The sequence below is a fragment of the Gambusia affinis genome, linkage group LG05, assembly GCF_019740435.1.
Source record: "Gambusia affinis linkage group LG05, SWU_Gaff_1.0, whole genome shotgun sequence".
Lineage (NCBI taxonomy): Eukaryota > Metazoa > Chordata > Actinopteri > Cyprinodontiformes > Poeciliidae > Gambusia > Gambusia affinis.
The window spans coordinates 2,855,885-2,870,537 of NC_057872.1; the positions used below are offsets into that span (position 1 = coordinate 2,855,885).

Sequence of the window (14,653 nt, forward strand, 5' to 3'; positions counted from 1 at the left end):
ATTGTTCAGCTCGTAATGACGTTGTAATTTAGATTTTAAAATGTATTATAGGGATACGTGAAGCACAACACCCCATATTTTTATCGCAATGTCCTCCAATGTGATGATAAGCAGTACACTTTATGTCTCTGAGGTGTTGCATAATTTCCTCCCAGACCTGACACATGTTATCGTGTGTAAAGCGCACAGCGACATCCAGAGACGAAAAGTCAGATATGTTCATGTAATTACACAAGATCAGACCAGCATCCCTCCTGAGCCTCCGTCACACCCTGTCCTCACTTCAATTAGTGGTCATGGTTGTAAACTCAATACCCCCTATACACGTCACAGATTAAATAGATTGCAGCGCATAAAATAGATTTTTCCAACAAGCTTTGTGGCTTTTTGGGCCAGTCCATTGAAGGCATGATCTTTCTGCTGACCCTGGCATTGGAGATGTGTCACCCACACTGTGATGCAGTTGACAAGAACAGATTCCTTGCTAGCACAGTAAAACGAGGTAAAGATTGAGACTGGAGCTTCTGCTATTTTTGGTTTTCACAAAAAGTAGAGTGATTGTTGGGCCTTCTTTGCCAGTAATGTGGCGTGTTTTTTATTTATTTATTTTATTTTTTACCTGGATTGGTCCTCTGTCATGTGCACGCCTAGAAATTTGGCTGGCGTGCTACTGATGACCAATGGGAGGTGTTTGGTTTGTGTTTTCCTGAAATTAATTATTATTTCCTTTGTTTTGATAAATATTTGCAGAATTTACATGCACGCACACGCGCGTAAACACACACACACCCACACACGCATACAAAGGGGCAATTCACCTTTAGAAATTTAACAGACAAATTAACCACCACATTTGCTGCAGGCTACTTTTTACAGGTAAAATTTTTGCTGGTGAATATAAACTAAAACAAAAATCATGCATAATGTTATGAACTCAATTTCTAAAAATAAAACCATATTTTCTTCCACATTAGTTTAAATATTTCATTATCCATACATTATCTAAAAAATCTTTAGTGTTACGGTAATTTGGAATCAAACTTTTTAACGTGTCAAACACATCGGACACGAATGCCCATCAGCATACAATATACTGCTGCTTTCCTTTCTTCATACTCTAGATGGCGGTGTTGCCCTAAGAAAACATCATGTGTTTATTGTCAAATCATTAACTGAAAACAAATGTATATCTTTATACCTAATGTGTCACTAAACCACAGGCAGTTGACACTTCTTTTTATTTGTTTTCCTTCTGAAGACTCTCAAGCAAAACAACGAGGAAAGAGGAAGGTTTATTCCCTAGTAATGTCTCTTCTTCTGTTTCACAGGAGGTTTCTGACAGAAACTGAAAAGAAGGGAATATCAGACTATTAGTCCGATTCCAGAGATGAAGAGGATTAATATGAGTAAATAATCTGTAGTGTTGTTTTATTGCTGTCTACGTGACCAGATGAGTGATGGTCTCCTGCTGTGGCTGAGATTGGTGAACCCACAATGGTGTCACCATCTCCTGGAGGTGTTTCCAGGTGGAGTAATATGTGGGTCACTTTGTCATTTTGAGGCTTCTCCTGCATGCTGTTGTTTGGGAATTAACACATTTGCACATTAAGAGGATTACTATAATGCAGCCTGGAAGGAAAACATGAATGGAGTGGTTGATATCCCAAAGTTTATGCAGGAAATAGAAGGTTCAGTACATGTATATATGCAAATGTGGGCATTGAGAGAATATGTTAGTAATTTCTGACATGAAAAGCATGAACATTATTATTGGGCAAGGCGATTTTATTTCAACAGCACCATTTGTAGATAAGGATATCCAAAGGTGATCAAAACAAAGACAGAAAATCAAAACACCTTTAAGAAGTCACATACTGTACATGCATTGCAAAAAAGAAACAGACTGTGTGGAAAAACAATTAAAAACATACTTTTGATTGATTTTTAAATCTACAAAACTGTTCCACTGCTTGAGAGATAGTCCAGACCTTCGTGTATTTATACGTTTGTTCTTCAATGAGATCAAAACAGGCCACTTCTGCGTTTTTTGGTGTTTTTTTTGCCTTGACCTTTAGGTGGCAGAACTGATAATTTAAGATGGCAGCACCCAAGCAGACGGCAGAGAAAAGAAGTAAAAGCTAAAAGTCAGCTCCTGTTTTCTTTCCATATCAGGTTTTAAAATAAAAATGATTCAGAATAAATAAGACATTTTCCCATTCGATCTCCGTAACATCGACTCTGCCACACTTCATGTCAAAACTCAGAACTCATCCGTTTCAAGTAGCTCATGCTCTTTGATTGTAATTGCATTGTCTTTTTAAATCTTATTTTGTACTGAGTTTTTACGATGCATTTCCATTTTGTGTTTGTTTTTATGTTAAATTATACAAAATAACCTTGAGTGTTAAGAAAGGTGCCTGCAAATAAAATGTATTATTAATATGTCTTGTTCCGCTATGTAAACTTATTCAGTTCAACAAAGGTCCAGCTTTATTAGAGCTCCACCTGAATAAATGATTTTAATCACATTTTAAGATTTATCGCCTCTCGGTGTTAGTTGCATGATGTGTAGGCTGCAGCAATGTCTTGAGAAAATAATTGGTAATGCCTGTAGAAGAAAGTTCTTAATGAAATATTTATATATTTACACACCGAATAACTCATTCAACAGGCAAAGACACATACTGTAACAAAAAACTTTTTATTGATTCACAGTTCTTGGGGGAATAAAATCCATCTATTTCTAGTGTAGAAAACAGACATTCTGGTTTTACTCATCACATCTACAGGAGTGGCAGGAAAACAAAGAAAACTAACCAACAGCACAGAAAACACATATCTAATTCATCACAACCTGCATTTGCGGCAAAGTCTTCAAATAATCTCTTAAGCATGCACTAACCAAATGAACTTATGTTGGTGGCAGTGTTTTGTCCATCTTGTATTTCCATAGAAATATCTTGCTAAATCTCATCTACCAAACACTTTAATTCAATGACATAAAGGAGAAGCACAGCACAGCAATTTATCTGCAAATGATGACATTTAACAGGCAACCATGAAGTTGAAAGGAAATCTTTTTTATTACGATGATAATGGTGCACAGACTGGAGTCGAGGAAGGCATCACTTAATACTGCCAGCTGAAATAATACTGCACAAAAACTGATTGACTATTATTATTGATTAGCACTGAATAAAAATAAAAAAAAGTACTTTAATGTTTGATATTTCAAGTGTACATTGCTGTGAACAGTATTTGCCCCTACTTTTTTTTAAATAATCACTCTGTAGAACAATTGATTGCTGCAACATAATGAGCATTAATACGAACAAAATATATTTAGCAGTTATTGAAGGAGCACTTAAACATGTCTTGAATATGTCTACATATTCAACATGGGGGAAAAAAACGTGAATATATCATTAATTCATCTTATATGTACTGTATTTATATATACAGTACATACAAGTGTACTGTACGTGCATATATAGCATATATATATATATATATATATATATATATATATATATTTATATATATATATATATATATATATATATAAGGACTGACTGTGTACATTTCCAAACCATCTGACTGATGAAACAAAGTTTATTCAAGTTAGAAGTAAACACAGCAGGTATAAACTAAGTATATAGAACAAGTTGGTTTGATTTTGGATGGATTGTGTATATTATGAGTCATTTGTGGAATCATCCGTTTGCACACACACTTTAGACAAGTCAGAAAAATGTTAAAACCTTGCTTATCTATATATAATATCTCTCACCTCCAACACAGAAGCTACATTGCATACTCTAAAAGGTAGAATCCAGTGTATAGACTAATCCTAAAATCTCATAATATTCTTCTCATAAATACGTCAGCTCATTTATGTTCTTGTAATATCAGTAGAGGAGTTTGAAAGTGTAATAAATAAACTTTTTCAGTTTTCATCACCCAGTAGTAGGAGTCCTCCAGTGAAGACGGAGAGAGTCTTCACATCGCCTTTGTCTGTCCTTGAACTGCAAAGATCCAGGACAGACCATTTATTTACCAAGACTATTCAAAATCTAATCAAGCAGCTCCTTCCAGTGAGGTTGTAGAAATTGACAGGGTGGCCCTGTGTTTATTAGGTCCGACATGTCAGAACATCTGCAAACGGACCTAAGAGGTTCTTGTTAAAGATGCACCTCACCCACACCAGGTAGGTAGTGAAGGGCTTTATGTTCTCAGAGAAAGTGTAGTTCTGTTGAGGAAGGATATAAGGCATGTAGGTGTTTTCCCCCTGCTCCTGGATCCATACCTCGTACTTAACCTCTCTCACCTTCAGGTACTTTAGATTCCATGGGATCTGCCAAGAGACTGTGAGTTTGGCCTCATTAGGGGTTTGTACTGATGTCTGACAGTGAGCTTCTCTGACCCGGCCAGGGTGAACTGTGCTGGCAGTTTTTGTTTTCTTCAGGCTAGGCTTACTCTTCATGCCATCTTTGAGGACCTCGAGAAATGACGGAATGTTTACCAAAGTATCCTGGTAGATCCGGAAAAGCCATTCCGGGTTCCGGCAGCACAGGTGCCTTGGGACATCCGTACTTGCCAGGATGCGCTGCTGCTCATCTTTTTCTAAGTGGGCAATGCCGCCTTGCTCCCACGGTCTGTCTGGATGGGTGACAGTGTTTTCCTCCTTAGAATTCCTCCAAAATATGTAGTGAAGGTCCATGCCTGGTAGAGTGGCGAGGGTTTTATATGGAGTATACTGCTCTGGGTTCACAGCAAAGGGGAACAACTCTACCACAGTTGCACCTCTGGGGAGGAACATTGAGGTGATGAGCTGAGCTCCATGCATGCTGACCAACATGGAAGCAGCACTAATCACCTGGATGATACTAGGAAAAGACTGTTCCTCCAGGGATACTGTAACCACTCTCATCTGGAACTCCTGGGCTAAGGCCATTATTAGTTCTGCTTCATTCAGAATTAATCTTGTTGTCGAGCGACTAAACAAAGCGATGTATTCATCTTTCTTGTCTCTCTCCCTCTCTTGCTCTGAGCTTCCTCCATCCTTCTCTGCCTCGTCCTGCCTTGTTATGTTCATTTTCTCCATTAAAGCCTTGGCAAAATGTCTGATCTCATTCCCTGAAACCAAAATGTTAGCTTTGGGCCCCTGTGGCTGAACAAACCCATACTGGTACCAGGTGGTCATTTTGGACAAACCAACATAAGATTTAGTGAAACACATTAGCTTTCCAAAGTTCCTCAACTGCTCTTTAAGAAGTGGCTGCTTGCTGCTGAGAAGTCGATAGAGGTCGAAGTGTGGCCCTTCACCCCAGCCTTCCATGAACACGAGACGTGCCTCATCGTCCAAGTCAGAATACTGTTTCATGGTAAAGAAGGCTGGGAGAAGATCATCGTGGAAAACGTGCATAAGATTATCCGGATTGAATCTGTTGAGGATCAGAGTCACATCTGGTACAAAAACGGGTTTGGGCATGAACTTTAAAGCGGCAGCTGGGAGTTCTAAAAAGTTAAAATATTGGGTGTTGTGATCCTCTACTGAGGACAAATCTAGTAGGGCAGGTTGAAAGCGCCTAGATCCAAGATTAGGCAGCATGACAGAGGAGTTGGAGTGGAAAAACACAAACTCCTCTGCCTCGGAGGAGTAGCACAAATAGTCAAAGCGGCAGATGCGGTCGGTGTGCATCTTGCCAGTACACACCATGCGGGTGCCATGTTCCTGGAGAGATTGCAGGGCAACATGGTAGTCGATGCGGGCCTGAGAGAGCTCCTTGGACTGCTGTGTCATATGCAACTCCTCCTCCAGGGAGGCTGCATGCTCGCTTAGCTTGGTGTACTTCCAAAGCAGGGCTGCAATAACGGAGACGAGTAACCCATTAATTAGCGCACCCAAGCTCATCCTGCAGCCCGCCACAGAAGCTCGCATCACTGCAGCCACTGAGGACCCGGCGCCCAGCTCCAACTGGCCTCCAACCTCAGAGGGAAGTGGCAAAACATTAACTGCCAAGTGATGACCTGAAACGGAGAAGAGAATACGGAGATGAGGGAAAATTCATTGGTATCCCCATTATAGAACAGAAAAAAAAAATTCTGAATCAATTCTCTGAGTAAAAATGGGCAAGACACTAATACAGTGTAGGTATATTAGTGAAGCAAAACCAACAAATCAATACACAGACCATATTCCATCTTTCTATAAGATGGATTCAGATATCCATCATGTAGCTGTCACCTTTAGAAACAATCTCTCGTTACTTATGCAAACCAATTCTCCTCACTTCATGACCACTGTGATATGTCAGGACAAATGAGACCGCGAGCAGGCACAGAAAGGAACATTGCTCTCTGCTCTCCTCATCTGCATACTGAGAGAACAAGTGAGTCATTGAGAGACGTCAAATCAAAGGAACGGCTAATGGCCAGCAGCTGCCTGCACACACAAAGCAACTGGCATGCTAAATATCCCTTTAAGTGCTAGTCTAATTAGCAAAACAGACTCACATCAAGTTTATTTTTGTTTAATTCATCATCACTAATAATGATAAATGGAAGTACACACTAATAATGTTGCAGTGTCTGTCAGAAGCTGGTCTCTCAGCAGGAGCTCAAACTAAACTAAGGTAATAGTCTATGTGAACACTGAAATCTTAATTAATTAATTCACTAAGCTTTGCACAAAATGCCCCTCTTTCACATACACTGAATCATTTTGCCCATGTTGCCATCATGTTGCTGCACTCTCACAGCACTACCAGTCTCTTCCCTACTGTTTCCGTTCAGTCCCTGAGCTATTTCTGACATCCATGCAAGTGCAATGTCACTGGCAATAGGGTCACCTTTTTAGTTCAAACCCAATGAAAACACACAGGCACAATGCAGGCACAGTAAGAATGAAGCATTGAAACACTGGGTTTATGAAAGACAACAGAAAGAGTCACATCTTGATGGTTATCTTGAATATTTAACTGAGAAGTGTAGTTAATGACTGATCACATATTTCCCGTTTGATCGGTCTACTCCCCAATGGGTAGTCAAGGACGGTTCTTCCAGGACCTAGACTGAGACCATATCCTCCAAGACCAAGACTAGATGTTCCAAGACCAAAACAAAGGTCCAACCTTTCAAGGTGAAGACGAAGACCAGAACTTCCAAGACCAAGACCAGGACCAAACCTACCAAGACCAAGATGAAGATTCAACCTCCCAAGAACAAGACAAAATGTTTAGAGTTCAACTAATATTTTAGGACACTGGGGAAATTTTTGTACACCGCAAAATACAAAAATGAGTGGTAAAACAGTAAATTATTCAAACAAAGCTATTTTTGAACTAATAATAAATTAATATTTAAGTTATTAACTGCAGCCATACATTGATAATACACAATCTGGGAGATGCAGCACCAAAAGGACTTCCAGAATCACACTGATCTGCCAATCGATGCTCAGCAGAATCTGATGCAGATAATAAAATGATGAGGATGGCCAACAACTGAGCTAATTTGGAAAGAAGTGAATGGATTCGAAAAGGCTGCATGAGGATCACGACAGAAACTGGGCCTCATGCTTTATGCTTTGCTCAGGTGAATGCTGCAAGTTGTAAATTCTGTTCCAATTGATCGATAAATTACAGAGCATGTCCTGTAAGCACACAGGCTCCTGGATCTAGGGACATCAACTTGTACGAAGAGGAAGAACAAAATGTTCCACAATGGTTGCTTGGTTAGTGTGGAACTATAATTTGTTGTGTAGTTCTCTGTTTGTTGTAGAGATGATAAGTGTTGTGATGATCTGGTAGAGCTGGTGCTTGGTAGCCTGGAGGGTCTGATGCATTTTAATCAGAATCCTGGAAAGCAGCGGCAGACGGTCATGGGAGGGGAGTAGTGCACGGTTACACCCAGATTTCCAGCTCTCCTCCTTTGGAGAAACCCAACTGTTTTTCTCTACACCAAAGAGAAAAACAGTTGAAAAAATGAAAAAGCTTCCATTTTTCAATTAGTTCCATAAGCACTCAAAAGCTTCCCTAAATCAGCGGTCAACTCGGAGCTAAGTGTCTCGTTGAAATCTGGACCAGTGTTTCCCTTCCTTCAGGACACGTGCTGACCGTGACAGTGTGTCGTTATTTTATGTTGTTTTTATTTGAAGACCTCGACATGGCCTGTCAGCTTGGATCAAGTTGCCTGGACCTCAGCGTGGCACCGTGGCACCGTGGAGGATTAATGGCCCAGCAGCCGTTACCGGGTTATACCAAGACAAGTCTCATGCCTGTTCTCTCACTTTGCATCCCTTTCTTCTTCATATCCGGACAGACTGTTAAAGCTTTGCAATCTGCTCCAGAGGAAGAGACAGGAAAGAACACTGGCTGCCTGACAATAACAGCCAGTGAGTGTGAGAAAATCCCCATGGTCTATATTTGACACATCACATGTCTAACAACTTGTCTATTGCAAGCTAAAGCTAAGTACTTGATTTATAGCACACTGCTTTATGTTCTCTTTCCTCTCAGGGCACATGGGCTGGTGTGGAATTTTGCGGAATGTTTAAGTGACAGAGACAAAAAGGAAGAAAATGAAACGTCGGCAAAACCCCCTGCAGAACATGACTCCAGCAGAGAGCAGGAGGAGCATGTGGAGATGTAGCACCAAAACAAGATCTACTCGTTTCCACTACGGTGTCCAGGTCTTCTACATACTAGGACACTGGTGTCTTTCAGTGTGCACAAGTACCGCCCGTTTCTGTCCTGTTTCTCATTATTTAGTGCATCTTCATGCACCTCCGTTTGAGCAGCCGTATCATTCTTTACACCAAGAATGACACGTCAGTTTGGATGTCAAACTAACACAGAAAAACAGGCGAAACCCAGAAATAGATTTCATTCTTGGTGCCATATTTGTAACTTACAAGCAGGGAAAAGGAGCAGCTCAGGAACATGTTGTCCACACTGACATGAACAATTGGCTAAATAAATTTTTTCAGCTGCACCGCTGTCTGAATGCAAACACTTTTTATGAACGATTTGGACTTTTCACACCAATAATGTCAAAACCCTGGGAGCACTTGACAACCTGCCAGAAACTGTGACGTTTTAGCCGGTTTTTTTAGACTGCATCTCACCACTGAACCTGGGTGTTCTGAGAAAACAAAGAAACCTGTTGTTTACAGAGAGAGATGATCAAAATGACTTTGCTGCAGCCTGAGTTTTACACCTCAATGTTGGAAGTGTAAACTTGCAGGAGCACAGAACACACACCTTCCTACAATCGCAGGTACATCTTCAGAAGACGTCTCACAGAGCAAAGAAGTCACAAAATGTTTATGGAGACAACAATTATTCTGATTTTAGATAAGAAAACAATCTATAAACAGAACTAATTGGGACTGCTGGATAGTTTTAGAAGCTAGAGCGGATGCCCAGTATTTGCGGTGGCTAGGGAGCTCATTAGCTGTTCTCTTAACACCTGTTATCCAGTAAATTCATCTACAGTGACATTATTCAGTCTTATTATAAGAAACAACAAGGGAAAAATAATCAATCCTAGTAAATAAGAAGCCATAAGGAACGGCGTTTGGGATCGCTCTGTAAATACCTACACTCTTCTTGAGAGACCCAACCATGCTTTATACACTTATGTTAGTACGATGAACATGATTAATTAATTAATAATGAAGTTTCTAAACATTGCAACTCCAAAAAGGTTATTTCCCATGAATACCAAATTGACTACAAATGAGAATGTATCACCAATCGGATGCTTAGTCAGCTCCAGTTTTGTGGCTCACTGACCCTTTGCACGTCACATCACACCCTTCAGAAAGCGACCCACTGTGCCACGACAAACATCAAAACCTAAACTTCTGTAAGAGTGCATTCAACTCAGCCCTGTTTAAACATGCCAGGAGGAAGGAGGGGGGGGTCGGTTTCTAAGCTAGCTATTTCTAACTTTTGTAAATTCTGCCGTTTATGAGTCCCAGCTAGTTGTGCTACTTTCACAGACAAATTAGCTCAACTAGAACAAACAGAAGCCATAGCTACACTGTCAAAAACAACTTTGGAAAACAATCACAGTCACTTGGTTCAATACTGCTATCCCTCATTTCTGAAGTCCTTCAAGGTGCCTCAGCATGACTGAGATAGTTGCAAAGTGTCAATACACCACCAAACATCAGCATGATCCTCATAATAATCCCCAGTCTATTTCTGATAAAGCACTGCAACTCTCCTCGTTGCTTATACTTCAGCAGAGAGCCATATGTTGCTGTGTGTACAGCTGAGCTCTTCTTCCCACCATGCTGCCCCAGTGGTGACCTCACGTGTCATACATATATTTATTTCACAAACTGTTAAGGGAGCGTCAAAATCCCTTTCATCTCTTGTTCCTAGTGGTGAGATAAAGCCTTTAAAGTTCATGTTGAATATGAATCCAGCCACTAGTCCAAAGCATAACTTTATTTCTAAATAGCTCATTAAAAAAAAAAAAAAAAAAAAAAAGCCGGTTAAAGTCGGTGGAAAATGCTGAGTGGACATCTGGAAAACGTTCATCGTGGTCTCATTTTTCACATTACAAAAAAACTGCCATTTTAACATGGGTGTGAAGACTTTCATAGGTTTTAACCCGAGACATACTTCCTGCTGTGGAGACATTCGGGACAGGGTTAGGGGAGCAGGCCGTTCTGACATGATCACCAACAAACCCGCACATTTATAACCTCCTGTTAACAAACATTTGGATGCATCTTTGCAGAAGAATGCTCTGAAGTTAATGCTAACAGACAGTTTCCTTTATAACAAAGCAGTCAACCAACACACTGGGTCTAAATATACCCAGCACAAAAAAAACCATGCAAATCAATTCATATTTATGCGTTTCCACATCCACAAAGTACTGAACTGAATTATTTCCTCCTAGAAAAAGAACATTCCCAGAAGGCAACTGAACGGTCTCCTTCACAGAGAGGCGCTGCAGTTACAAGAAAATAGGCAAATAAATCCCCCTGAATGGCTCTGAAGACAAGAACAGAAGTACATATCAAAGTGGAGGTGTGCAACGAAAACAGCCCTCCTATGTGAACCCAGGCCAGGGCCCTGCTACGAATTCAAGACTTTTAGATGGACCTAGACTAGGTCGTCCTTCATTACAACATATGCTTGTGATTATTTCTAACCTAGCTAACTTGTAAGAAACACAAAGTATGTCATCATGTGAACCTTTTTGTTAAGTAAACAATAAGCAGTTCCAGACTTGGACTTGCACCCAAGTCACAAAAACAAACACTAGGGACTTGACTTTTACTTTGACTTTGGTAGAGATCAGAATCTCATTTAATCAGGAGTGAAAGGTACAATTCAGTAGGGGCACACTGGTTTGTTTTGGTGCTTATTGTCCTCGTGTGTTCACAGAGACAACAACATTTCAGTGCCACAAAACAGACCTAGAATGAGCAAAAATGTCTTGTGAACATCTGTGCTGTGATACAGAGATGACCTCCAGTTAATGTGTCCAGCTGGCTGCGGGGTTTAAAAGCACACACACAATTGTTTCTGTAGCGAATATTCTAAAACAAGTTCTCCTGATATTTGTTAGAAAGTAAAAATGAAAGGGAGATGTCTGAAACACACTTCATGTGTAGAGCTTCATGACGGCCCTGCAGCACCTTGACCAGAGGTCACTTGGAGGTGAACATTCGGTCGGGTTGAACGGTGATTTCTGAATGGCAGGGGGCAGCAAACATCAGATAGACGTCAAGAGAGGAACCTTTCTGATGCCTCCCATCTGACTGCAGCAGACCTCCACTGTGTCTTAAAGGGGTAGTATTATGGATTTTCCAGCCAATTGATTGTGCTATACTTTTGTAGCACAATCAAGTAACAATCTTAACTTCAGTTTTATAAAAATGCCATATATATGAAATGTGATCTAAAAGAAAATCAGACTTCATATTTCAGTGCCTTGAAATTGGGTCTTTGTCTCTTAAAAAAAAACTCCTGCTCTTTCTAAAACTCTGCCAACAATAAGTCATCACAACATGGCTCCTCTGGAGACCCTTTAATATTTTTACCAGCGATGCGTTGAGAAGTAGCTCCTATAATGAGCTCAGCTAATGCGTCGTTCCACCAGCTGTTGCTAATTGCTGCTGGCTAGTCTGAAGGAGCTGAGTGGAGGAGTCATGAAGGAGGCCAAACATCCACCAGCGAGTTTTCCACAGCAAATGGTTGCCATGGAGATTAAAGGATTTCTCAAACATGCATGAAAGAATCAAAGCAACAATCTAGGTGTGTTTTTGACAAGGGATTAACATCATAACACATTGTAAAACTAAAAAAAAGTAAATTTTACATAATCCTGTCCCTTTAAAATGCTCCTTCAACCCAGAATTTATGCTTATTGAATTCTGCATTTATTCAACCTAGTTTCTAATTATTGACACTAAGAGTATACTGCCAAGTTCAAAAGCACAACAGTTGAAATGTTAATGAAATATACTGTAATATTCTACCAAATATGGTGTCTACACAGTCGTTTGTGATCATTAACTAATACTGGATTGACTTTTGTGATTCAGTACATTGTTCAGTTGTAATATGAATGTAAATAATGTTTGCTATTGATGGTTATTGACTGGAGGTCAGCTGTTTGTACTTTCACTTCTAAAAGCAAACCGCAGGGCTGTGTATAAACGATGCACACAAAAATAGAAAATATTCCTTCTTTCCATCTACATTTATTGGGAGCTCTGGTAAAGATGTGGATAAGCTGTTTTTCTACATAACCAGAAACACCCAGAGAAATTAATTCTCTGGGTGTTTCTGGGGGTAGACGCTCCATATGCCTACGTTTGTGATGGTAGGAAAGAAAAATATTTTTCCCTGGCATCCCACCACAGAAACCAGATGGCTGTAGAGGGAGTCTAATGGTTGTCATGGAGATGTGATGAACCCAAGACGCCTCTTTAAACCGGATTTTCTCTGCCTGACCATGCAGGGATAAACATGGATCCTCTAATGGGACTGTCCCGGTGTGCCAGTAAATAAAAACATTTTATTTTAAAACTTTCTTTCTATACACAATACTATTTTTAAACGTATTTTATACCACATTGTAAAGAGCTAACAATCAAGTGCCTATAACTGTTTATATACATTTAAAGTGTTCAGCTTTTACTTGCATTTTTCATTCATATTTGACACTACGATGACAGCCAGCAGCTGGACCCGCTCCGGTTCTAAACATGCTACACTGAAGCATCCAGCTGTGTGTCTGCTGCAGCTCTTACCTGCAGTCCCACTAACAGTCCCAGTCCCAGTGGCGATGTTGCCTGTGCGGCTCTGTGAGGACAGTCCGGAGGTTAGCTCAATCAGGCATCATCAGCTCGCCAGTCCGGAGCCCCAATCCGGAGACAGGAGCACCCCGGTGGAAACGGAGGACACGGAAGAAACACCGGCTTGTTCCGTTATAGAGAACCCCCCCACACCTCACCTCACCGTGTCTTGTTATGGTCCCGGCTGGGCGGGCTGTCAGATGGACTGAGAGGGGGACAGAGAGAAACACAAGCAGTGGAGCCGCTCGGAGGAGAGAGAGGAGTCTGACGGCAGACTCTAGCGGAGCTCCGCAGGAAGCGGAAGTAGCTCCGCTGGAGAGGGTGGGCCTTAAAAAAACAATTTTCCCCTCTTTTTAATTATCTATCAGTCAGAAACAGCAGCCAGTATTTACAATTATGTGACCTGTTTACTGAATTTACAATTTTGAATAAAAACTACTTATAAATCATTAGATATACAAATATAAGCGACTCATTATTATTGATTTAGCGCCCCCTTCTGCTTGGGCGTGAGAACATGTGACGGGCGATACCGCTGATATCTGAAATGAGACATTTATTACTTAATTCAATTTAGTTTTAATATATAATGACAATGAATTGGCTGCTACTCCTCACTCTTTTTATTGTACTAAATTTTTCACAAGTATCCGTCTGCTAAGGCCATGCACTGTGAAAACTGGTTGGCAATAAAAAAAAATGACTGGGAAAAAATACAGCATTACTTTGAATGTTTTACTTACAACTGCAGCTTAAAGTAAACAAGAAAAGATCTGTTTGTGTGTGCTTTTGTCAGTGTACTAATAAGTTTTTACACGTTCAACTCAGTTTTTCCATGCCACCAATTTAAAACAGATGTTGTTCCAAGCTACTTTCAAGGCCCCATAAGATCAAATTTTTATGCAAAAATAAATCAAATACAGATTTCAAAGTCAACTACATTATTCCAGTTCAATCCTACTCATTACACAAATACATCCAAGCTCACATCAAAATTCAAATAGTTGGAAAGTTACTTAAGGAAACCCAGCAATTCCTCACACTGTGCATGCATGCAGCAAATGTGGAAAGGGGAAACTTCCTTTTAACAGGAAGAAATCTCCAGCAGAACCGGAACCAGGTTGAGTGTAAGCAGCCATCTGCCATGGCTGACTGGGGGTTTGAAAAGACAGAACATACACACACACATTTAAGCCTTCACAACCAGACATGGTGTATGGAGGTCATATAGCTAAAAAGGCGGTTTCACTGTCATTAAGTCGGTCACTACTGAGTGATGATTGGCTCGACATCTTGGAAGCAGAAAAGGAGGATGCCAAAACA

At 40.4% G+C, this 14,653-nt stretch overlaps 1 protein-coding gene across 1 annotated transcript; it reads right to left on the reverse strand.

Moving 5' to 3' along the window:
* Positions 1-3,594: 3,594 nt before the first annotated feature.
* Positions 3,595-13,616, reverse strand: pomgnt2 (protein O-linked mannose N-acetylglucosaminyltransferase 2 (beta 1,4-)). The gene is made up of 2 exons (XM_044118263.1): positions 13,286-13,616; positions 3,595-6,030 (listed from the first exon to the last, which is right to left on the reverse strand). Exon 2 carries the CDS (start codon positions 5,939-5,941, stop codon positions 4,133-4,135), a length of 1,809 nt encoding a protein of 602 aa, XP_043974198.1. The 5' UTR covers positions 5,942-6,030; positions 13,286-13,616; the 3' UTR covers positions 3,595-4,132.
* Between the last annotated feature and the right edge of the window lie 1,037 nt (positions 13,617-14,653).